The sequence below is a fragment of the Chanos chanos genome, chromosome 3 (genome assembly GCF_902362185.1).
Source record: "Chanos chanos chromosome 3, fChaCha1.1, whole genome shotgun sequence".
NCBI lineage: Eukaryota > Metazoa > Chordata > Actinopteri > Gonorynchiformes > Chanidae > Chanos > Chanos chanos.
The window spans coordinates 13,104,716-13,129,155 of record NC_044497.1 but is presented as its reverse complement, the minus strand read 5'-3'; the positions used below and the strand labels follow the sequence as shown (position 1 = coordinate 13,129,155).

The 24,440-nt window shown below is 41.4% G+C and overlaps 1 protein-coding gene across 22 annotated transcripts in view; it reads left to right on the top strand.

The window, feature by feature from the left end:
* Positions 1-381: 381 nt before the first annotated feature.
* The window catches only part of abi1a (abl-interactor 1a), a 34,769-nt gene continuing 10,710 nt past the window's right edge, over positions 382-24,440 (top strand). For 12 of the 22 annotated variants that reach the window (XM_030767300.1, XM_030767297.1, XM_030767296.1 and 9 more), the window contains exons 1-6: positions 382-522; positions 9,372-9,539; positions 17,857-18,033; positions 20,857-20,871; positions 21,934-22,037; positions 23,006-23,146. In XM_030767300.1, the coding sequence (XP_030623160.1) occupies positions 406-522; positions 9,372-9,539; positions 17,857-18,033; positions 20,857-20,871; positions 21,934-22,037; positions 23,006-23,146 (722 nt within the window). In that variant the 5' untranslated portion in view covers positions 382-405. Of the gene's footprint in view, positions 523-9,371; positions 9,540-17,856; positions 18,046-20,856; positions 20,872-21,933; positions 22,038-23,005; positions 23,147-24,440 lie in introns of all 22 variants that reach the window. The other 10 variants (XM_030767299.1, XM_030767294.1, XM_030767293.1 and 7 more) reach the window with 4 other exon arrangements.

The following is a 24,440-nucleotide window of genomic DNA, read 5'->3' as shown; positions in this document are numbered from 1 at the left end:
GAAGTTTTTCAAACACGTTTACTCACGTAAGACTGTGACCTACAAAATATTCCTGACGAATAAAGTTGGAATGTAACTGAAATCTCTACATGATTAAGCATGACACGCATTTTAAGTATTGATTTATTGAGTTTACTTGACTGTCCAGCTGTAGTGCACCCAGTTTAAGAAAGTTGCAGCGCATTAGCGTTGCTGATAGATAAAAACTACTATTCCCAACATTCCAATCTCATGGTTACAATTGTTTGTTGTTTTCTTTCCTTTTTTTCGAGTTGATAGGTCACAGTGTAATGAAAGCGAGGCCAGGAATCCCACAATACTCTCGGCGAGGGAGCTTCTTTTTCGGGGTTGAGCTTGTGGTTTCAATCAAAGGGAAGACGAGGAAGCTTTGCGTAGAGATGTAAGATGGCAGAGCTGCAAATGTTGTTAGAGGAGGAAATTCCAGCCGGAAAAAGAGCTCTTGTAGAAAGTTATCAGAACCTCACCAGGGTTGCAGACTACTGTGAAAATAATTATGTTCAGGTAAGTGCAGAAACATTTGGAAGTACATTTTATCCTGTGCTGTTTCACCGTATCCTTTGTCGTCACTCTGTGGGAAAACAGGCACAGGAAATATGGTTAAAGAGAGCGAAAGAAGCACAGAATAACTTATCTTGTGTGAAGACTGAATATTTCATTCTTAAAATTGATCAGAAATTTATTTGAATATATGTAGTGCTTATTAACATACCACATTTCTGTTCATTCATTTAACAATTTCTTGATTAGATTTGGTACGTTAACACAGAGGGTGTGTCTTGACATTAATCGGCTGATATCTTCTTCTTCTTCTTCTTCTTCTTCTTCTTCTTCACATGAACTCAAGTATTTCTTTCATTTACCCTATATTAAAAACGTTCGGACAAATTATGCAGCACTGGTAAGCAGTATGAAGCGTAATGCAAACGGAAACATTCAAAAGAAATCTGATTGTAAATGACTCGTTTAAAGTTGACGGGAGTGTATAACTTGTAGGCTAACCTCAGAATGCGCTTAATATTACGACTGTTTTTCAAGATAGCCTTTTCGAATATCAGTTGTAAATTAGTGGTAAAAATTTCCCAGAGTATTTATGATCCCCACTGCTGTATTTTTTTAAAGTTATCTCTTAAGCAGTACATTCAGTACGTCTGTTTAACAAGGCCTACATATTTACGTGGCCGATATAATAAATTAATGATCTGTTGTTATCAGCCTTTACGTCTCGGCGGACACTACCTTTGGTGACCACTGCCAGAATTTTAATTTATCACTTAAACGTGGTTATTCATCTGGATTTGTGCGCTTTATATTTTAAAATGTTTTCGTCACTCTTACTAGGATTGAGTCAGACCTGTGTGATTATTTTATGTGATTACTTTATGTCATTAAAAGCTGTTTACATTCACCATGAAGTAGGTCTATTTTACGACTAAGCATGTAACGGCTCTCAAACGCACATCTGTAATTAACTGTTTGAGCGGAGACTATGGTTTACACATTCATCATGTTTTCCATTTGTAGCAGTTGTTTCTGACCGGTGTTTTGCTTGTAAAAATTTTGTATCCTCAGAGAACTTCGTAGCACGTATTTCTCACACAAGCTTAGCCCTTGCTTTACAGTATGAGGTGCTGTAAGTTGTTGTTTGAAATTAAGTTGACACTTTATTTTCTTGGAAACAAACACACAAACAAAATCAGTGTCTATTTATGGCTGCTTCTGCGGTTTATCTTCTTTTTTTGAAAGATTGTTTCATATTGAAATTGTATAATCATCGTGTAGCTTAAAATTATGATTTAAACATGTGAAGATCAGTGTATTGGTGATATTTATAGTTTCTCGTATTTAAGCTGTCAGATCATGTATTCTTTTCAGGTTAGAGTTACAGTAGTGAATAGGTAGGAGTACTGTGAAATGTTTCTGAGTAGAAATTGCTTGTGTTGGTTTAAAAATTTTGTTGAATGCTTGGTACTAGGTACAGAGATGATTTTGTGTTTCAGACTCTTAGTTAAAAAAAAAAAAACGTATGTGATGTTGATTCATTTGAATGAGTGCTGAAGTTGTTTCCAGTTTTGTTATGCTGCATTTTGCTCTGTCATCTGGAGAGATGTCACTGTTGAGCAGGGGACTGTTTGATTAATACCACAGGACAGGGGCAATGGAGTGGTAAGAGACCTTCTTGGTTGTCATTTGAAGCAGATGTTACAAAGTGTGCAAACGTGGCATACAAGTCCATATCTGATGAATCACATTCTGCTTTGTTTTGATCCTCACTGCTCATGAATTGATTGGTTGTCTAAGAGGACTATGAAAACCTGTTTATTTTGTGTTAGTTTAGCAATGGGTTCTCTGACAATCCTTGGCAAAAAAAAAAAAAAAAAAATCCTCTGTGTTTAAAATGGTGCATTTAAGCCCAAAACCACATGGAAGAGTCTGCCAAGCGCTTAACGCAGTGCAGATTCCTTAAGCAAAAGTTGCTAATCAGGTAGAACCTCTTCTGAGCACAAGTCTCCCAACAGGTTTGTCATTCGGTCTCGATAGAAACCCGCACGTCACGACTGAACATGCTTTTGGGTGGCTCTTTCCTTGTGCCTCTCACTCTTGGGTTCTCCTCTTGGGCTTGTAAGAGGTTGGGAAACAGATGATGAGAGAGAGTCCCACGTGTCTGTTTTCGTGTCTCAACTTGACACAAAGGGTAGTGCGTGGATAACTTGTCTCAGATTTTCTTCCTGCCGTTTCCATTCTACATTCATGTACAGGACCGAACAAGCCCACTGTGTTTGACGTAACTGTAGTGGTGTAGCATGCCATGCTATAGCAGATGGTTAGAGTGGGTCTGTACAGACTGTAAACGAGGACACCCACTGTCCCACTTTCTTAGAGAGAGCTGGAATTGTGTGTGCGCGCGTGCTTGTGTGTGTGTGTGTGCGTGCATGTGTATGTGGAGACACATGTACATATACATGTGCGTATATGCAAATCGCACTCCTCTATTCTGCGGGCTCAAGGAGTCATGACCCTCTTTATTTCTTTTAATGATCAGATACATTGAATGTCTTGTATGCTCTCTGGGATAAACTGCCTCTCAGTGAAGGCATTTAGCCTGTGTGATGGTATGTTTAATACCTACCATCCAGAATGAAGCAGAAATATTGGTCCAGGAGCTAGTGGGTGCAGTGAAATAAAAACATTGAAATGAAAACACTGAAATTCATTTGACAATGTCAGATTTTGACAAGGACTTAATATTGTGGAGAGGGCCACCTGGTTGAGCTGGCATTACACAGACTTGCTGCACTGCTGTTGCTAAACAAATCCAGTGGTCTTGTAGAATTGGAATTGCCTTCATTTCCATATCCCCCTCTTTACGAGCAGGAAAGCATATTTTAAAGGTAGTTCTTACGACAGGTTTGCCATCATTGCCAGGTACACAGGAATGCGCAGTTGTCACACTACAGACTCCATTTATCATTTCTGTCAGTAATGTCTTATCAGTCCAAAAGCCCTTTTTGAAAATGATGTGAATTTCCTGTCAATGGGAGCCAGTGCAACCAGAGGTTGAAGTGTATGTCACTTTGCACAGCTCTGTCTCCAAGGGCTGGAGATATGTTTTCTCTCGCGCTCTCTCTCTCTCTCTTTCTTTTTTCTTTCTTTCTTTCTCTCTCTTCCTCTCTCTCTCTTCTTCTCCCCTAATTCTCTTCGTTCATTCTCTTTCTAACCCTCTATCCCTTTCCGCTTGGCCTGGTTTTTACCTCAGCATGGAAAGCCCGGTGGCATTGGCAGTGCCAGCCATGGCTATTCAACCCTGGTGCCACCTGTCAGCAGTCCCCGTGGCTGCTTGGATTCCTTCTGAGTCGATGACTTCATACCACCTGGTGGGAATCCTTGAAAAAGAACAGTTCACATGGGCACTCAGTAGGAACTGTGTGACAGATCCTTTTTTCCCATTATTTGAAAACATTTTATTGTGAAACTGAATTTTACTTTCAGCTGTGATTCAGCTGTTTATGCAGGGTGTCAGCATTGTACTTCACAGAGGTTTAAATCTGACAGTCCAATCTGTCTTTGCTATGTGTGTGTGTGTGTTTGTATTAATTTGTTTGTTTGTTAAATATATTCAGTGTAGAACAAGTTTTGTTAGAATTCTTTGGTAAAGGTTTTGTACAAAACAAAGAGGAAATGTGTTAGCAGAATACTGAGTAGTCTAGCTGGATTTTGACTGGGAGAAAATGATCCTTTTATTCTACAAACTTTTGCTAAACATTTTTAATAATGCTCAGAATTAGAAAGACATTTTAGTGTCGGATTTGCTGACCGGATGGTGAGATAATTCAAATCAAACCAAATAGCAAAGGCAACTTAAGAGTTGTCCTATTTTATGTAAGTAATATTTAGATCTCAGTGTTGCTCAGAGGCTGTCCTAAGTCATGTCTGGGAGTGGCATGTCTCTCCTGCAGTAGCTCTTACTCCATGCCTAGATAACATTCATGTCAGTTAGGTTTGTTTGGAATGATACAAGCCCTGCTTGAGCTAGCTTCATTTCAGTCACTGTTGAACTTTTGCATGGCTTAGTCAGCTACTTTTAAATGCCTTGCTGAACCCCTACGTCCTATGAAACCACGGACCTCTCGTTTTGCTTTTTATATCCAAAGAAAACCCGCAACTCAAAACCAGACACAGACGCAAATTATTTGTGAACTTGTTGAAAGTCGTCATGTCAAATTAGCAGCTCTTCTGAACTCTGTGTGTTTACATGTGAGAATTACCATGGTGATGAACACAATGGCCTCCCAGATGTCACAGTTGTCATTTGATTGTAGAGGATCCAGGTCAGAAGCTCGACACAGTTTCTGCTGGAGAGCGGTGTGTTTGGTTGGAATAGCTCTTGCTCACATATGTCCCAGGAAGTGGTGTTTGCACAGCCCTTGCCAATGCCAAGATTACTCTTGAGGCCTTTAATCCATTGGCTTTCCATTGCCCTCTCATATCCACTCTCCATGTCTGCCTTTTCAACCCGCATCAATGCAGCCTACAAATCACTACTCTCTCATCATACTGCTGACATTTTAACTTTGTGTATCTTATTTGTCAGAGACTGCAGATTGCTACAATAGATCCTTCACAAGGATTACGCTAGACTGGTTATTTGACTTTATTCTTGTGGGAAAGTGTAGTTTTATGAGTTTAGAGGTTTAATGATTGCTGTAGCTACACTTTGGCCTGAAACTTGAGTTATGAGTTATGTGAGTTATGATCTCACATCTTTTGGTATTAGATGGTCAGCAGTGTTCTCAGGTGAAAATAGTTTTGCAGGGCATTTGTGTTGCATGGTTCATCTGTGAGAGGAAAGAGGAAATGTGTAACGTAGTTTCTTTGAAATGATTCAACCAACCTTTCCCTTGGTGACTTAAGCATGGCATCAGAAATCACTTGCATTTTGGTTGGAATCTGCACTGGTATTGGTTTGTTTTGGACTTTGACATCTGATTATGGTGTTTACTGATATAACTGTTGACAATGATGGAATAGACCTAAGCTGCATATGGCGTTCTGGATGTCCTCTGCCGCTTCCTGCTGTATTTTTAACTGAACTTTAAACGATGTCTGTTAAAAGAGATATGTGCTGTTAACTTGGGACATTCCAGACATTTTTTCTGTCGAATTCTTTCAGAGTGCGTTTCCCCTCAGGGCGTATGTAACTGCATAAGTGAGTTTGGCTGTCAGCATCATAGTAAAGCCAAACATGTGTCCCGCACTGTGCTGTCTTGTTTCAAAGGAAAATGTTCCAACTTGTTCTTCAGAAAAGTTATGTTATTGTTAACCCTGATCTCACTCCAGGACTGGAGGCTCGATGTGCCTCAATGCCTACTTTCTCTCAAAATTTGTAAATCTGAGAGCTTTCACACTCAGGTACTATAAATGCTTACAGCACTGTAAGTTTGTATGTCTGATTGTGAGTGCTGTTTTAATGCAGAAAAGGCTGTCACAGTAAGCAGTTGGAATCTCCCTTGGCTTATGTGTCCAGTTGCAGTGGAGTGTAGGTTAGAGTGGATGTAGTAGGTGGAGCTCTCTGTGACCCTTCAGCTTGTCCCAGAGGAGGAAATCTGGGCTTTCCTTCCTGTGCTCTTAGAACGAAGAGTAGTTTGTCCCGCCCCATCCCCGATCTTCAACTTCTGAGGAGAAGAGCTAGATAAAAGCTAATCTCTACAGATCTGTGCCCTGCCTCTTGAGGATTACCGCTGTCAGATTGTCTCATCTATGCTTTTATCTTCTGATCTACGCTGGTATCATCTGCTGCAGCCCTAACATTTGCAAGATTGCAAATGCAAGAGGTTTTGCATTAGCCCAAGGGTCTGGAAAATTATACTAAATTTGATCGCATTGGTTTCCCGTGATTATTAGCTCGATTGTGTCGCGTTTTGTTGAGTCAAATATGAAAGCAGGTCCTAAAAAATTCAAAGAGGCTTTCTGGGGCTGTAGCTGTGACCTCTGGCAAAATGTGAGTGTTCTAATTGGAGGCCTCAGACATTTCAAGCTGACAGCAGTCATTGTGTTCCCCTCCTCTGCCCTCTACTCCCTCTTATCACACGACATTGTGGCTTTGACTTTTGTGGTCGAGATAAGAGATAAATACCAGGGATTTTTTCTCGGGACGGTGTGAGGGAATTAATCTTGCTCTTGTGGGAGGAATTGTTTCTCTATTTCCGCTGTGTTATTTGACCCTGAATTAGTCAAAAAACCTGTTTTGTTCATTTGAAAGCCATCCCTCAGATGAAACGGTTTTTCCCTTCTAAATATCTCTTGGAGCACATCCCTTGTCTTCAGCATGAAGTGTGCTGTGGTGAGTTGGAGCTCGAAAGTTACTCTGTCGTGGTCTAGGTGCCAGAATTAGAGTTTTGGCCTGAGCTCTACAGGGTTTCACCCATTTCCTGTATTGTTGTAGGCAAGTAAGTGTAAATATAGAGCCATATCAGAACATGTATGAAACTCCCCACCCATTGCTCACTCAGACACATCTGTCTTATCACCTTCTGTAGCCTAGCTTATGACCCCAGTTCTGACCACACCACATCATAACCAACAACTCATTTCTCTTCCAGTAATCTGTGCAAAGCCGAAGCCTCGTATGTCGGCACTTCAGTTGTGTTTCTTCTGTAAAACAGTCGGTTTATTTATTTAATTATTTCAGTTTTGGTTGCTGACGTGATTGAATGTAAAAAAAACTGTTGGTAATAGACAGAAATTGCTCTTCAGCTTTTGGTTAAAAGTACTTTGTTTCATTTTACTACCACGAGGTAGAGCTAGATGTAGGTCAGATATAGGACAATAAGGTTTACAAGTGCTCTTGTGTTAAAGTAAGTGTATCAGTCAAACAATTATTGAGTGGAATTGGTGTGGATTTTGATACGTCATCTTTGCTTTTATACTTTAGGCTTTCAGATAATCCAACTATTCTCGTATTCAGTTGAATATGCGATACTGCCTTCCAATGCTAATTCAGTGCAGTCTTCCCTTTTTAACATTTGTTTAGAGAAAGAAATAGAGGTCATGGTAGGCTACATGATTTATGTGCCTTTAAATGTTTAGCTGGGTGAACTTTAATAACTTTGTATGAAAAGATTTAATTGAGTTTGTTGGTAACTAAAAATGTTGGTGTGTTTCTTAGATCAGTCAGTATGTCCTGTCAAACACATGTGCCCTGAGGGTAGTTATCATGTAGCATATCTGTTACATTTATTCCCATGAGAATCCCAAATCCTCTCACTCCCTCACCTGTTGGCTTACATTGAAGTAGTCACAGAACATCTGTTGCAGTCTCATTTTGAGATGTAATATGCTGTCATGTGATGACAGTGGACTAATGAGTAACTGAGAAATTGATGACAATGGATTAGTGAGTAGTTGAGGAGAAAAAAAAAATTCCTGTATAATTTATATGGATGGATGTCATCATGTTACACAGTTGATTTGGTTGCATGTTTTACCTCTTGTTTGTTTTATCATAGAATTGAACAGGCCACCTAGAGGAGCTGTAAAGTCATGTGCAGCACTGAGTTGTGAAGTGGTTTACCACAGTTAAGGCAGGGTTTACCGCAGTCACTTTCAATGGTCGGCCTAAAGTTGGAACTAACAGAATCTTACCGTCCTGAGAGAAAAACAAATCTACATCCGCGTGGTTGTAGTTTCAGTGTATTCTGCGTTTCGTTCTGAATCTAGAGTTACAAATTCCCAGTTTAAAGCTTTGCTCATAATTTATAATCAGTTTAGCTTTTTGCAATGCAAATATAGGCCATAACCTCGGGCCATCTGTCCAAGTGGTCGTTGCTCTGACAGAGAGGCAGAGACCTTCACCCTGGTGTCCTTTTGAAAGCTGTGATCAGACCTCTTTCAGCCTGTGATATGTTGTGGTGTCAAAAAGGCTTATTTTGAATGGAGATCATGCGTGGCCTGCTTTCGGATCGGGCTCTTTGGCTTTACTTTGTGAGCGGCGGGTGGGTCGGTCCAGACAGTAGTCTTCGCGCTGCAGGAGGTGCTGCTGTATGTGAAGCATATTTAATGAGATGTCATTGATTTAACTCTCTCTTTGCGCAATGGGTATAACCCAAGCTTTCTTACTCCCACAGCTACAAGTAGGCCTGTGACAATTATTTCATAATTGTTTGACCGCGATTTTTTTTTTTACGTGATTGCGGTTTCTTTGTTGTTGTGTTTGTTTTTTTTTGTTTTGTTTTTTTTTAATGAAATGGGTCAAAGCATGGTCACACTTTAGTTTGCACCCATCAAACACATTTCCAATGCTCACGTGCACCCTGTAGCACGACAGAACAGTAGCTATCATATCAGAGGACACCACACCTGCATTGATTTACAGTTGCGAAGTCAAGTTGGCTTTCGAATGTAAAAAAAAATCTAAACAGAATGTCAGGAATTGGGCAGTTTCATGAGAAGTGGTGTTGTACCTTTGAGAGATGCCCATAACATCACTGACTGCATTACATTATCTGGGTCGCTACACTACATTGCCCACTACCCACTACATTACATTATCTGGTTCACATAACAGTGAAATAAACAAAAGATGTAGACTGAGATTCATTCAAAACTTTAATTTGTTTGAAAATAATAAATGAATAAATAAATAAATAAATCTTTTTAAAATTTGACTGAAAGAGACAATTATATTGTTAATCACAATTATTTCTGAGACAATTAATTGTACAGCTACATTTGGAATTGTTACATCTCTAGCTACAAATACAGGTGCTTTCTCAAGCAATGTATTTCCAAATTCTCTCTCTTAAAATATCTTGACTTATAAGTGAAATGACATTTGTTGTCCTTTTGACTTTCAGGCCCAGGACAAGAGGAAAGCCTTGGAGGAGACCAAAGCTTACACCACCCAGTCTTTGGCCAGCGTGGCCTACCAGATCAATGCCTTAGCCAACAATGTACTGCAGCTGCTGGACATACAGGCTTCGCAGCTGCGCAGGATGGAGTCCTCCATCAACCACATATCCCAGGTCAGCCAAACTCACAAATTGTCCTTTATTTCTCTCTCTCTCGCTCTCTCTCTCTCTCTCACTCACTTACTCTGTACATCTTTTAGTTCTTGTCTTTGAATGACTGAATTGCCCTTATTGACAAGCCTCTTTATCTTTTAGACTGAATGTGTTTCTGTCTGAATCGGGATGTGTGTTCAGTGTCTGTACATAAGGGAATAATCTCTCTTTCTTACTCTCTTTCTCTCTTTCTTTTTTCATTTCTCCAAATTGAATTCTTAGTCATTTTTTTCAATCTTCACAAGGTCAGGTTGAACTCAGGCCCCAGCGTCAGATGCTGCCATTTGGAACAGATAAACCATGTCACTGATCCGATGAAGTCATTAAGGACTTAGAACAAACAACAAAAAAACAAAAAACATATAGCTCCCCTCACCAGGGCACCAGCTGTTTCTTCCCTCACTGCTTTGTGAATGGGAATTTGGATGTCAGACTCTGATTTGGCTTCAGACCTTTCTATTAAAGCAGAAGGCCATTTGGGCCTTGGTAACAACGGCATGTTTTTGAGACTACAATGGAAATTTGGATCTGAATGTTTGCCTTCTTTTAAACATTCTGTGTAAGTACTTCCAAACGAGTAACTAAAATCTGGTGGCTTAATTTAAGGTCAGAGCATTGTGGTCAAATTATATAAGCATTTTGTAAATGACAATTGGTATTAATGTCTTTCTGTTACTAAGTTTTGCTTGAGTGGCACAGACACCATATGTCTGACACTGGCTGTGGTTGTGTCTAAATCTCCCTGGCAACACTCCCGAGCACTCTAGACAATCATGAACCTGCAGAGTGAGAGCTTTCAGCAAGCAAACACAATTTCTCTCTGGCTATAATAGTCTGGCTGAGCTGCTTAGAAACTCTCAGACTTCTGACGCAAAACGCTTCTCTCAGACGTTTGCTGTGTGCTAGACTCAAAAGCTAACATAATGAACTCCACAGACTCATCGGACTGCAATGTCATCTGTTGGTCAGTGAGACTAAGGTGGGAGGGGTGTGAAAATGCACGGAAAACATTTGTTCAAGGACTTTGTAAGTCACCTGCATGTAGATAAATTGGATGATTTAAAAAAAAAAAAAAAAAAAGCGAAAAAAAGTTGTAATTGATTAAATTGTGTCTGCTTTTCTTTGACGCTCCGCAGACGTTTTGCAGGACTCTAAAACAGAGGCCCATTTAGACCAACAACAACAGGGACTGTCCTCTCTTTAGCCCTCATGCACATTCTCTGTTTATGACAATTGGTATCCATGGTGATACCCATCTTAAGACAGCTATGGAAATCCCTGGACACTGCTCAGTTTTTATGCCACACTAGATTATGATGTAGCCTGTCACATTGTCACTCTATTTGTTGTTCTCAAAAATGTGTTAAAACCTTTGCTAATTTCTGTAGTTTTCGACCTTAAGTAATGAAGGACTTGTGGCCATATAGGCAAGCCACTCACTGTAAATAACTGACTTCGATTTTCACGAGCGTCAGGATATGATATGTCTTTTATGTTGATGTTTAGAACATTTTAATTGTACCTATTCAGACGAGACCACATGAATGATAAATGGTCTGATTTGCAGTAAAAGTGAACTGGAAAGAAAGCACTCTTATTCGGTGTTAGATTATTAATTCTGTGCAACTTTGCGTGTGGTAAGGAAGGGATAAAGGTGTCTTTTGGAAAGGTGAGCTTGTTCACAGAAGATTTATAACGAGTTGATACAGACAGACGTTAGAAAGTAACCTGTTTCAAACTCTTAAAACCCACCCAACACAGCCTACAGGAATGAAACTCCTGGAGGGAAAAAGGAATGAGATTCTGTGATTTGTTTTAGGTACTGCTGTGTGAGAAAAGGCAGAGAGGGAGGGCTAGGCTAAATGACCAAACAGCTCTGTTCTCTGAGTGTCCCCTCTGAACTGCCCACTGGCCACACACGAGGGTGGTGATCTGTTTTTTCCTATGGGAAAGACACTAAAGACCATAGCAGAGCAGGTCTCCAGAGATTGGCACACCCTGGACTGCCTTTAGAGAATAAACCCACGTTTAGTGCAGGCTGCTCTGTTCTCCCAGTCTCTGTTCTTTTGGCTCTCAAATGTGTGTTTGTGCCCAGTTTTTTTATCGGTTGGACACATTTTGAGTGCAGTTTTATATGTTTGCGCACATGTTGCATGGGGCATCTCTCTCTGTGTTTATATTGACGTGCGACGGAGTGGATGTCCCTGGAGTGTCCCCTCTGTATCTGAGTGGGAGGCAGAGGGGCTGTTACCTTGGGCAGTGCATGAAGAGGCTGTTAAGAGGCTGTGAACAGAAAGTGCTTTGTCTGCTCTGCTGGAGAACCAGGAATATAAGGCAGTGTATCTGTCTTTTTGTCTCTGTTGGTCTCTCTCTCTCTCTCTCTCTCTCTCTCTATTTCTCTTTCTCTTTCTCTCTCTCTCTCTCTGTGGTTATTAGATTAGGGAAGTTCAGACTTTGTGCCATTTTGCTGTGCATGTGAGAGTACCCTTTGCCAAAAGAGTTGACACTAGATCACGCTTCTCTCTGTTTGTATTTTGGCATGGGTACCAAAGAAAGGTACCAGAAAAGAGCTAATTAATCCTGGCTCAGAGTTTCCTCAGAGTGCTGCAAACTTGGTAATAAAGTCCCCCACCAGACACTATCCACCTGTAAAAGCACACTCATATCTATCCAACTAGAACAGATTTAATCTGACTTTGATTACCTGGAATTGTCTTGTATGGAATGCTTGTTGTCACAGTAAGCATGCAGGGAACTACTTCTGTTTTATACTACTTATTCATTTCTGTTGTCAAGTTCAGCACTCATGGCTATTGTATGTTGCGAGTTCATTTGGTGTCACAGTTTTAGCCCATTGTGTTTAGCTTGAAGTTCTCGCCAGGACATGGGCAGGCTTTGGAGGGAGGTGATCTCTCTTGCTTTAGTGAAAGTATTGGGCATTTGGTGGTTGTGTGAGAAGTCCCCCACCCCCGTCCACCCCCCACCTTTGTGCCCTTTTTGCACCACTGTGGGCTCAGAGCAGATGAGTCTCATCTAAACAGGAAATTGAGCTCCAGAATAGAGGGAGTAAGCAGAAGGCCTGACCTCCCCCTTGTTTCCTGATTTGTACTTGCATGCAACTCCCCTCTGTAGTAAATATTCTTTTGCATTCGGTAATGGCAACGCAGGGCTTCTTTTCCCTTTTATCTCCTTAATATTTGTTTTCTCCGTCTAGTTTACAACACCTCTCGTCGGACTGAAACTCATATTTGTTTCACTGGAAAACAGTAACAGGCCACTGAAACCCTTCCCTGTTTTTACTGGGTTATGTCTCAATACACTAAAGTGTCCTTGCCTCTCCGGTTCTCCGTCTCACTGTGCTTTAGTGTGGCATGAGTCCCATTGTGGAGAAAAAAAAGAAATCAGAGAAAAAAAAATTAGGAACCTCAACACTGTGGTTCCATGAACTGTCTTTATGGCCTGTAATGGGCTGCACCACTTTTGCTGCGGAGGTAATGCCATACGTCAATGCTTGATGCTATCTGCTTCCTGCTCAATTAGCTTTCAAATGGAGACAGATGTTTGTTACTGGAGAGAGACCGGGGCAATTAAGTCTGTGCTCTCTGTTTAAATTGCATAAAATTTAAAATAAAACCCCAAACCCTTTATCTTAATCTGGACATTTGGATGTTGTTAGAGATGTCTTATAAGGAATGCCCTGGCTGACTTGGCTGTCTGTGCGTGTATGTACATGAGCCGGACAGTCGGTCAATACAGCTGTCATGTAAAAGGACTGAAAGGAGCGTGTGATGGTTGTTGGCTCTGTCCGGTGGATAAGGCAGTGTTGTGTCTTCTTGCATGTGATGTCTGTCATTGAGTGATTGAGCAAAATGTAGCCGGTCTGCAGACTGAGGAGTGATTATATGCAAAGCTGTCTGTCTGCTCCTCTCTCTTGCACTTTTGGACACTCTCTTGCTGGCTTCTGTGCTCTTTCACTCTCTCTCTCTCTCTCTCTCCCTCTGTCTCTCTTTCTGTATCTCTCTATTTTTCTCTTATCTTACTTTCCTATCATTATGTTGTTCTCCAAATCAGTCTGTATTTTCCCTGGTTAAAATGTTGTGATTTTCCTCGCCCCTGTTGTTCTGAACTTGTCAGAAGAAGCGCTCTGTTTTTCTTCAGTATTGTTTTTTTTGTGTGTGTGTGTGTGTTGAAAGTAGCATGGGGTTGTTATGTCAGATTTATCAGAAGAATTCTGTTTTTCTGACTGTCTGAGTGCCGTGCCAGAGCCTTGCTCCTCAGAGCACTGTCTGACAGCTCCTCTGGGCTGCATGCACACATCCAAACTTTCAGGCTGTCAGATGGTCAGGGTTGCACTGTCCTGAAAGGAGACAGACAGGAGTCAGAAACACTGTATTAAATCCCTCAAGGAGACCCTGTCCTCAGACCCTTAGCTGTGAACACAATGGATTTAGAAATTACTCTGTTTTTTCGCTGGTGGAATTAACGTTAATATCTGAACATTAGCGCGTCTTGCCTTTGCTTGGGCTGGGCAGCTGGGATCATCATTTGTTGATTATCTTTCGTGTTTTAGTACCAAGGCTCCTTATATGAGAGCAGAATGTGGCCTGGCCCATGTGTGACTTAATGCAAGGTTAATAGAGGAGTCTTTTTGAGTGGTGAGACTTATGTGGTATCTAAATACTGGCAGCGTTTAAAGCAGGCACTGTAAAATCAGCTGCTCCAGCATTAGGGCGTGTCCCTTTCTTTTCCTCTATTTCTCGTTACAGAAATAATCATGTGCGGTCGTGCACTTGTACTTCTCGCATGCACATTGGTCACATGGGTTTAACCACACCATAGTAGCATAGAGGATGTGTGGGTTTAAAAAAAAGGCGTGTCCTATTTGCTGCTGTTTCTCGGCCCTCAGCCTAAAGATATGCAGAGCATGTCTGTCTGTTTGTGCATAGCTGGCGTTTCTATGGATGCCACCCCCAGGGTCATGCCGTTAAACTGCTGAAACAGCCCTTTTCCTGTCAGATGCCGAACTGAAACCAGCCACCAGCGATGTATTGAACTCTTTCTTCTCTTTACCCTCCCTTGTTTCCACAGAACTATGTTTTTTGAAGTCAATTTCCAGACCAGGTTGCGAAAGGCATAGAATTTCCGTTCCACTCTTTTGATTTACAGGCCTGTCATAGATTTATGCTGCTTGCTGGTGATGGTGTGTAAAGCCCGTGTGCCAAAGTGGAGCTGTATTCAGTCTGAGGAGGCAGACAGAGCATAAATTAGCTTGGAGAGTGTTGTGGGATCGAAAGACTCGGGGTCAGACTGAGACACACCCTGGCTCAGCCCTCCCAGGAGCCCAAAGATAACACCCTTAAAATAACACTTGTCTAAAGTTTTCTCACACAACATGCCTTGATGTATGTAGACCGGTTGGTTTGTTACAGTGTGTTAAGGTGTGTCTGAAAGGTGTATTAAAAGGCTGGACGTGTTTTGATAAAGTAGTTAAAAATCTCACGAGCCAGCGGATTGAGCCTTACGTCGGTATTTTGCCAGCACAAGCTCTGAGAGAAAGCATGTTATTGATCAGGAATCAATATTGACCTGAGGGAAATCTAGTCGTTAGTAACTCCTGATGAGTCATGATCATCCTCTTTTTTTTTTTTTTGGTTGGCTCTAAATGTTAGTTCCAGTCATCCACAAATAGCAGATGACTCCAGATGAGGTGTATCATGGTTGGGATCAGACTGGGCGGCGAACGGGTTGGGCATCGGGACAAGGCGTGACCAAAGTTCTCCAGCTATGGAACTATTTACGCGGTGAATAAGAGCAAAGTTAGTCACAGGTTCTAAACCTCATTCTCTCACCCTGCACACTGACAATCCCCATCAGTGGTTCCAAAACAGAGTGCCAAAGCCGTTCAGGATTCTGGGAAATGTGGTGTGGGCTGCCGGCATGTGGGTGACAGTGATGGAGAGCATATGTGAATCGTCCTTGTAGCAGGGTGAACGCCTGGGCTCCCCAGAGGACTAATAAAGCAAAACCGACGAGGCGTTGTGTTCAAGCGCTGATCTTTTCCATCTTATCGCTTAGATATGGTCGATGCCAAGTTTAGTGCATTTGCAATTTTTTTAATTTTGATGTATTTCTTTCTTTTTAAATCCTCGTCCCCCCTTTTCAAACTCTCGCTATCACGCTGGTTGGTTGTGTAACTTAAAAAAAAAAAAAAAAAAAGCCAAATTTCAGCACAGCTTTTTTTACACGCACAGGAAGGAGATGAAATCACCCACTGTTGCCTTCTTACTTCCCCTCCCAGTCCAGCTGCAGCGCTGTTTGTGCTGCTCTGTTTACTCTGATAAAGAGTGCCTATTGCAGGCTTGCACAATCAGTCCCTCTCCATCCTTTCCTACAGCTCTACTTTATGTAAAAGAAGTATTCTTCCATTAACTGACTGAAAAGAAGTAGTATATTTTAGTTGTACGCAGGGTGGAGCTCCTTTGTTAGTATACAGTCAAGCTTATCTTTGATCAGATTAGAGCGCTGTCCTGCTGATTCTGTTGAGGGTAACGTTGGGTGAGGTAAGGTGAGGTCAAAAGTGAGACTGCACACAAGTCGCAGTCGTTCTCACAACTGTCTGTGATCATACCCTGTTGACTGAAGCTGTCCTACCCCCCCCACCCCCCTACCACCACCAGGCTGATACTTTGGATGTTTACGACTGTCGCATGCTTTGCTGGACAGGAACACAGTCAGCCCGGCATTGTAATTGTTTTATTTCCCTCTCGTTAAAGGTGCACGTTTTTAATGTAGTCAAACAGGAACAGTCCCAGAGGTGGCTCAGCCAACTGACTCGGCGAACATATTTAAGCTGACCGTGTAGGATGGGAAATAGATTGAGCCTTGTTTTTTTTTCAGTAGAAAGTAGCGCATGAAAGTCCCAGAAACAAAGTGTGCTGCCCCGAGGCTCTTCCTAACTCTGTTAAATAGCTCCCATGGTAACCCAGACTTGGAGCTTTTACCAGAACAAATTTGTTTTGATGTGGAGCTACAGTGAGAAGTAGAGTTCTTCTGAACCTGACTGATGTTAAGTAGGGGACAGTACTGCAGTGAGGAATGAATGGAATCCTCTGTTGGCTCTGACTGAAGGAGCAACCCTCCTTCAGCGCACACTGCTCCTCTTATATCTGTCGCAGGAGGTTCACACAGCATCTGTGCTATTACTCCTCTGTGCTGGAATGCAGTGCATGTGTTATATGAGATTAGGATGTAGATGAAAATATTTTAACATGTTCCTGTTGTGACCAGCTGTGATGTACTCTGGACTTTGTACCTATGTGTTTGTCTGTCTGTGAGTGTATGTGAAATTGGTCGCTCTCAATTGGCAGGTTTCCGTTTCTCTGTGAGCTCAACATTAGCATAGCCCCTTATACAAACTGACATAAGTCCCTCTGAAAATCACACAAAAACGCAATCATGTAAATGCCAATGTGAAGTGTCTTAATAGGGCATTTGAGTGCCGTGAGTCACCAGAGCAGCTTCAGTGCACCTTGGCCTATAGGCTACTGCCTGACTGTTTGGCAGTTTATTTGATGGATCTGGCCTCCTCAGCTGGTGTTACAGGGGATGGGGTTGAAAACGCCATCTCAAAGCATGCCTTTTTGTGTGGTTCTGGAACAGCCTGCCTATGCCCCGGATTGATATTTGCAGTTACCTGACTGAGAGTTGCTTGGATGTCTTACCTTCTTTCTCAAACTAATGAACAGACGCCATGGTCAAGGAGGATTTGCTTTCAGACACGGTCGACCCTCACTGAAGTCTTTTCCTCTGTTCTTTCGAACTCATATCTGGTGTTCGACCCAGTTGCAGCTGTGTCATGCCATTTCCTTAACCTCTGTACTGGTGCCTTCTGCTGCTTAATGAACTGCATGTTAAACAGCAGACCGCCTCAGCATTCGTCGGCTATACCCAGGCTCGCAGTGATGCTGATAACATGTCAAAACCAATCTCTGGAGACAGGACAAAGAGGGGGACATTCAGTGATCCACACACATGGGTTATTATGTTATTAGTCCTGTATTATCCACTGTAATTGATTTTGTTGGTGTGTGTACCAGCTACCTAAAGGGATTAAAAGACTGGCAATGAAAACTGTTGCTTTGTGATTAAATTAAGATGGACTTTGTTTGCTGTATGACGGGCGCGTAATTAAATTATAGCGCTGCACTCTAAGGTAAACTGATGCTTCTTTTGCCCCTTGCATAATGTTCTTTTTCCTCCTTTGTTAACCTCTCCTCAGACCGTGGATATCCATAAGGAGAAGGTTGCTCGGCGAGAGATTGGCATTTTGACCACGAACAAGAACACGTCAAGGACCCACAAGATCATTGCCCCCGCCAACATGGAGCGCCCGGTGCGATACATCAGGAAACCCATCGATTACACGGTGCTGGATGATGTTGGCCATGGAGTCAAGGTAAGAAACCCAGTTCATTTCTGTGTGACTCACCCTCTTTATCTCTCGGTTTCGTCCCCCCCTCTGGGCAGCCTTCTGCTTTTGTCTTCATTTCCCTGTTCTCCAATTTGTCTATGTCCTTTTCATCTAGTCTTCTTTGCCCTCTATGTCTGTTTCTTTGTTCAATCCCTCTTTCCCTTCCCAGACACCTCGCATAGCGATTTCTCCTATGTCCCTCCCTGAATGTCCTTCACCTTTGTGAGTCATCACGCTCAGTTAGAGGAAAATCTTCAACAGGATATTTCAGGGGGAAAAAAAAGTCTGTTCTACTATTTTTAGAGCACTTTACTCAGTCTGTGAAAAAATGTAGAGTAATTGATTGGACTTTTAAAAAGCATTTGTGCTTTCAAAGTCCTTTCTAATTCCCATCTTGAATTTCGTTGAAACTGAACTGGCCCACAATTATTTTAACAGTTCAGTACACATCCCCACCTTTCATTCATCTGGACGTTAGCTGTATATCAAAAGAGTTTTCTACTTTAAAGACTGAAATGAGCTCTCTGCAAAATTAAAATTGTATTCTTTAGACATATTCTCAGGACAAACACTTTGGCGGGCAGGTTTGATCTGATGCATGGAGAAAGAGCTCTTGGTACAGCCAAGCTTATTTTGAGATCTTCATTTCTCCATGTCTCCCATTGTCCAGTCCATCCGGCCGTAGTGTGAATGCCAGTGTATGGTTGAAAGTTGTACAGCTAGGATTGTCAGCTGTCCTTAACGCTGTACCTTTGCTTTGGGAACAGCCTGTTTCAGGAGGCGTTCTGTTTAAATAGGCTGTTTTGACGAGCACACAAAATAGATGTGTATAGTGTTTCACTTTAAGGGTTTTTTTTTTTTTTTTGAAGTCTTTGTTTCAGTGAAAAGCTCCCCCCCTCTGTCTTTAATCTGGATGGATTTTGAGATTTGTCATTGGTGTGAATGGGGATTAGGATTGAGATGATGCCTACATGTGGACAGCTCTCTGTCTGGAAGGCTGGCACAGGCATATACCCTCAGGACTTTTCCCTAGCTGTTCTCTGATGTATCTCTAATTCCAGCCAAGAGCTGATCAATTCTTTACACACAATACTGTAGCTTGATTCTCCTACTACAGGACATCAGGGCCTGAAAGACTCAGGTTTTTTTATGTTAAATAAATCCAACTATACTATTGAGTAAGTTCATTCAAGATTTATTTCTTATTCCTTTGACACAAATGTAAATGAATAAATGAATTCTGAAAATACTCTTAGAGTGTATTTATAGAAAGACCCTTATATACTACAATACAAAAAAAATTCTTACTCGTATTTTTCTATTTTTTTTATACGCACGCACGCAAGAGCGCACTCTGTCTGTGGACTTTTAAAGCATTCCTCTGTATTGTTTCAAAATGTGTACCTTTTAAAGGTCAGACCTAATTCATGCATTTGAAAGGTAGCTTAACTGAAGAGACTACTGTTGCGAAATATCCTGGCCATGTAATTCTCCACAGCACTCATCAGGCAACATGACATGACACAATAAAACCCACTTTTCATCTCTACAGTAAGACTCCAATTTTAACCAAACCGTTGGCATTCCATTGATTATTACAAGAACCTGTGTCAGCTGGAGTCGTTTGACTGAGGGATTAAGCGGTCCTCCTTCATGTTTACCAACGTTACGTTTTCTGTATTGCTGGAAAAGATGAGCTTTATTTTCAGTCAGCTGACACTTAATCTAGTCAGCAGGTTCAGGAGTGCCGAGCAGTGTTCAGAATGTTGGTTTTGAAGGCTTTTATATATTTATTTATTTTTTGCTTCCAGTTCAGCTCCCTCTGTTCTGTACTTCTCTCTTTCATTTTCTCCATGTGTTTGCTATAGCTTAACTACAGCAGTGCCAATATCTGCCCTCTATGTTGTTCCTCTAGACTGAGTAGTAATTAACACTCATCATGACCAAAGCTTATCGTCTTCCCTTTTCTCTGGTTGTCTCTACTGAAGTTATACTAGTCCCTTTTTCGGACAGCACTATGCACTACTGCACTGTGATCAGATGTTTAAAGCATTGTTGTTTTCTGGCTACGAGTCAGTCTGTTCTGAAGATTTCACAAAAATCAGTATCAGTGTCCCACCTTAGGCGTTCGGTCAGTCCTTAGCCAGCGCTGTGTGACATGACTTGAATAGGGTCAGTCGCAGCTGGTTCTCTCCTTCCTGTTTACAGTTAATATTTATGTCACAGGAGTAAGGCACGTATGAAAGGATTGTTGTTGAGTTCTATGTTGTGATCATTTCTGCTACAAATGTGATGAATATCATTATTATTTTTTCTAAACTACGCTGTGTGCAAATGATTATTTTTTCCTTTCATCTTTTACTTGCATACATACCCCACAGGGGATGATGCATAATTGACAAGGCATTTGACTTTCCTCTTGCAGTAGTGCAGAACAGTCACTGTACTAATTCCCTCTGTCTGCTTTCATTGGCGTTGTCCTGTTCCCTCCAGTATGGGTTTTGTCCATATTGCACATTTTAGCTAGGCTTGGAACAAAACAAGTCATGGCCTTTTAAGAAGCAAAGGTAACCACATAACCCGTGAAGCTGCAGTGAACTGGTTGTAATTCCCGTGTGAACAAAAACCAGGATCTCTCCGCTGGATTCTTCTCCTTTTGCAAAATGCTCTCAAAAAATGTTTGCATTTTTGGAGTGATTCTTTTAATCTGTACCTAGGGCTCTTAACTACACAAACTTAGTGATTTTTGACATGTCTGTTTTCTCTCTCTCTCTTTCCTCTCTCTTTTCCTCTTTATGCTCACATTAGTGGCTAAAAGCCAAGGTAAGTCATATTTGTCACGTGACCCATTTTGCCATAGTATAATATTGATCAGCTGCTTCGACCTCTCCCCAACCTTTAATTTTTATAGATTGTTCTCCCCTCATAACCGCTTATTCCTGTTTTAGACATAGCTCCAGCCATGTAGTTCATTACTCACATTATTTATTTCTTTAAGGTTTTTAACAGCTTCCCAAATAGTTGAGGGATCCTTTGAGCTTTAGGGGTATCCCAGATAAATTAGCCTAGTGCACTTTTGAATATTCTGTTTGTTCTTTGTTTTACTTCTGTATATATAACATATTAGTTATATTATAGCACCAGTCAAAAGTTTGGACCCACATACTCACTCATTCAAGGGTTTTTATTTATTTTTGCTATTTTCTACATTGTGCTTTGTTTGTACGTGTTTGCTTACTACATAATTTCGTATGTGTTATTTCATAGTTTTGATGCCCCCAGCATTGTTCTACAGTGTAGAAAATAGAGAAAAACCACTGAATTAGAAGGTGTGTCCAAACTTGTGACTGGTACTGTATATATACAGAGCCTCAACAGTCATGAAAAATTCAGTGATTTCCATGTTAATACAGTATTCTGTTTTACTCCTTTGTCAGTAGTTTCTTATTCGTCTATGATACACTTTTGATGTAAACCACCGTCACAGTCTGGTGCTAGCCACTCTGTCATGTCTTTTGATTTGACATTGAATTCACCCAATCTGGATTTCACAAATTAGACTTGACAAAATCCGCTGTGCCCTTTTATGCATCTGTTCTCAATATGGTCAAGCCTGACCCTTTTATAATGTTAAAATAAAAATAAATAAATAATTAAATAATACAGACTACATGTCTCTGAAAAAACTATAAATAATACAGACGACATGTCTCTAATCAAAGTTTTATTTTTCAAATGATTGTTGACTATCTGGGATACCCCCTTGAGTCCTGCCAGCTCCATCAGTCAGTCTTATGATACTTTTTTTTTTTTTTTTTTTTTTTATTGATCAGACTTTGAGGTACTTGTGTGTTCATTTTGCATCATTTTTTTTTATCCCAACAGCAACATGGGAACAATCAACCAATCAGAGGAGGAACACTATCAAGGACCAATCCGCCGACGCAGAAACCGCCCAGCCCTCCTATGGCAGGCCGTGGCACTCTTGGGTAATCTTTCATCCAAAAAGCCTCAAAAACACGCTGGTATATTTTCAGAGAAATTAGTCTGGGCTTTTGAAGAAAGAATATTTAAACATTTTGACAAGTCACCGTGTGATACTAACTGTACTCAGGAGCTCTGACGCTTTCCTTACCCAAATGGATTCTACAAGCAAGAGTGAGCCGAGAATGAGCCGAAAATGATTTACTATAATGATGCAGAATAAATCAGTGACTGTAATGATTCACAGAGCATATTTATCATTCTATGTATGTCGACGGAGTGAAAGGTTAACTGAATTATCAAAACTGGAAGAATAGAACAAGAATGCTATTTTCATTTGCTTGCTAAAGATAATAATTGTACGCAATGAGATTATTCTGTCAGGCAATTCAGGTCATGCCAAACGGTGAGGTTTTGCCAAGACAGCAAACGGTCAAGGTTATGTCTTAAGTCCCTGTGAGGGTGGAGAGGGGCACACATCCTTTTATCAACAGTGACCTTCATCATTAGAGTCCAAGTAAAAGAACGCAAACAGGAGCAGTGCCAGGGTGTCAGGGGGGAGTGTTAATTGTATCCTTTTTTTTTTCCCCCTTAAGGACCGCTAGTTCAAGGTTAACATTTCTGCTGATCCATAATGGTTCTTGGGAGGGGGCACTTTGCACACATACAAACAGAAACTTCTATCTGTTTGGCTTAATCTGCCTGTGCTGCTTAATGTCTCACACACCACATTAGCAGTGCGAGACATTAATCAGACAGTAATTCTGCTCTTTAGACCTTTCAGTTAAGGTTTTTAACATAAACTGCTACTCTTATATCCAGTGGATGAAAGGTGCACAATGAGTCTGTCTGATTTCTTGATCTCTTTTTCTTTCTCTCTCTCTCTTTTTTTTTCCACTCACACTCTCTCTCTCTTACTGTCTTGCTCTCTCTCACACTCTCTCTCTCTTGATTTCTTACTCACCCCTCTCAGACGCAACACTCCATACAAAACCCTTGAGCCTGTTAAACCTCCCACGGTGCCCAACGACTACATGACCAGCCCTGCTCGACTGGGCAGTCAACATAGTCCTGGTCGTACTGCCTCTCTTAACCAGAGACCGAGGACGCACAGGTGAGACACGGGCACTCATAGAGCACGCTACTCAGACCCCTGTGCTTTCCTAAAAATCCCCCCCCGCTGTCATTGAGTTTAATACATCAAAAAGAAAAGTCCACTTGTGGGGGTTGTATAGGTAGCTGCCAAAATAAGGTAAACTCTTACATAAATTGTTTAAACAGGACATTAAGCCACCATGATCTGCCGGAATAGCTTAAGTTCACTTTTGGCAGAGGTTTCTGCAAGTGTCTGCATCTCTGTTGGTGTGTCTTCTAGGAGAAATTCCATCATTTGGTTGTTTGTTCTGTCTTAGGCGTAACTAAATAATTTCCCGAAGGTTTTTAGCTAGGTAGAAGAGCTGATGACTGAGATGTCCGTGGCTTATAATTTGCACCGTTTTCATACTCATCAACCACTCGGTGACTACTCAGATTCTGTGTGTGGGAGCATTGTCATCATGGAAAAGAGGAGTCCCATCAGGATAAAAATGATTCACCACGAGTCCAATTTTCCTCTGTCTTTATTCATATTTACATTGATATGTTGTGGAATGGATTCTAAATCATTCCAGGAAAATGCAACCCACAGCCTCACCGAGCCACCAGAACCATTCACCATAGGAAATGAGGCCTTTGGGCTGTTGTTTTTTTTGGCAAACACCACACACGCACGCATCAGTCTGTTGACAACTCCGTGAAGGATGAGTCATCTGACCATATGACTGATTTCCATTTCTCAGTAGACCACGTCGCACCACTTTATTTACAGAGTGCTTTTTTAGATATAATAAGGGGTTTATACACTGCAGCTCTCACACAGCACCCCCTCTGTGAAGGCTGCTCTCAGTGAATCTGCCTGCTTATGCCCCTAGCTAAAACACTGGATCAGCAGGCCCGCCCAGCGTTTTTGTATGTGACGCTAGACGTGGTCCCATGATAAGTTCTTGATTATCCCAGGAAGCACACCTGGGTGGAAACACCTGAGTTCAGTCGAATTCAGTATCCCTCATGAACTCAAACGATTCCTTTATTCTTTTTCGGTTGCCTTTGTGTATATCCCCATGTGTGAGATCCATATCTCTTGCACACATCCCTAATGTCTGCTTAGATCATCACTCCTTTGAGCAGCAGTCAGCTTCCCCTCCCCTTCCACACACAAATCTGAGAAGACCTAGGGGTATACAGACCAGAGCAGGCTGTTTCTTTGTGAAAAGAGTGCTTTATTTTTTTTTTAAAAGCATGTGATGTAACCTCTCTGAAAACTCACACAGTCCGAATGCCCCACTAGTACATTAGATGTTAGTAAGACA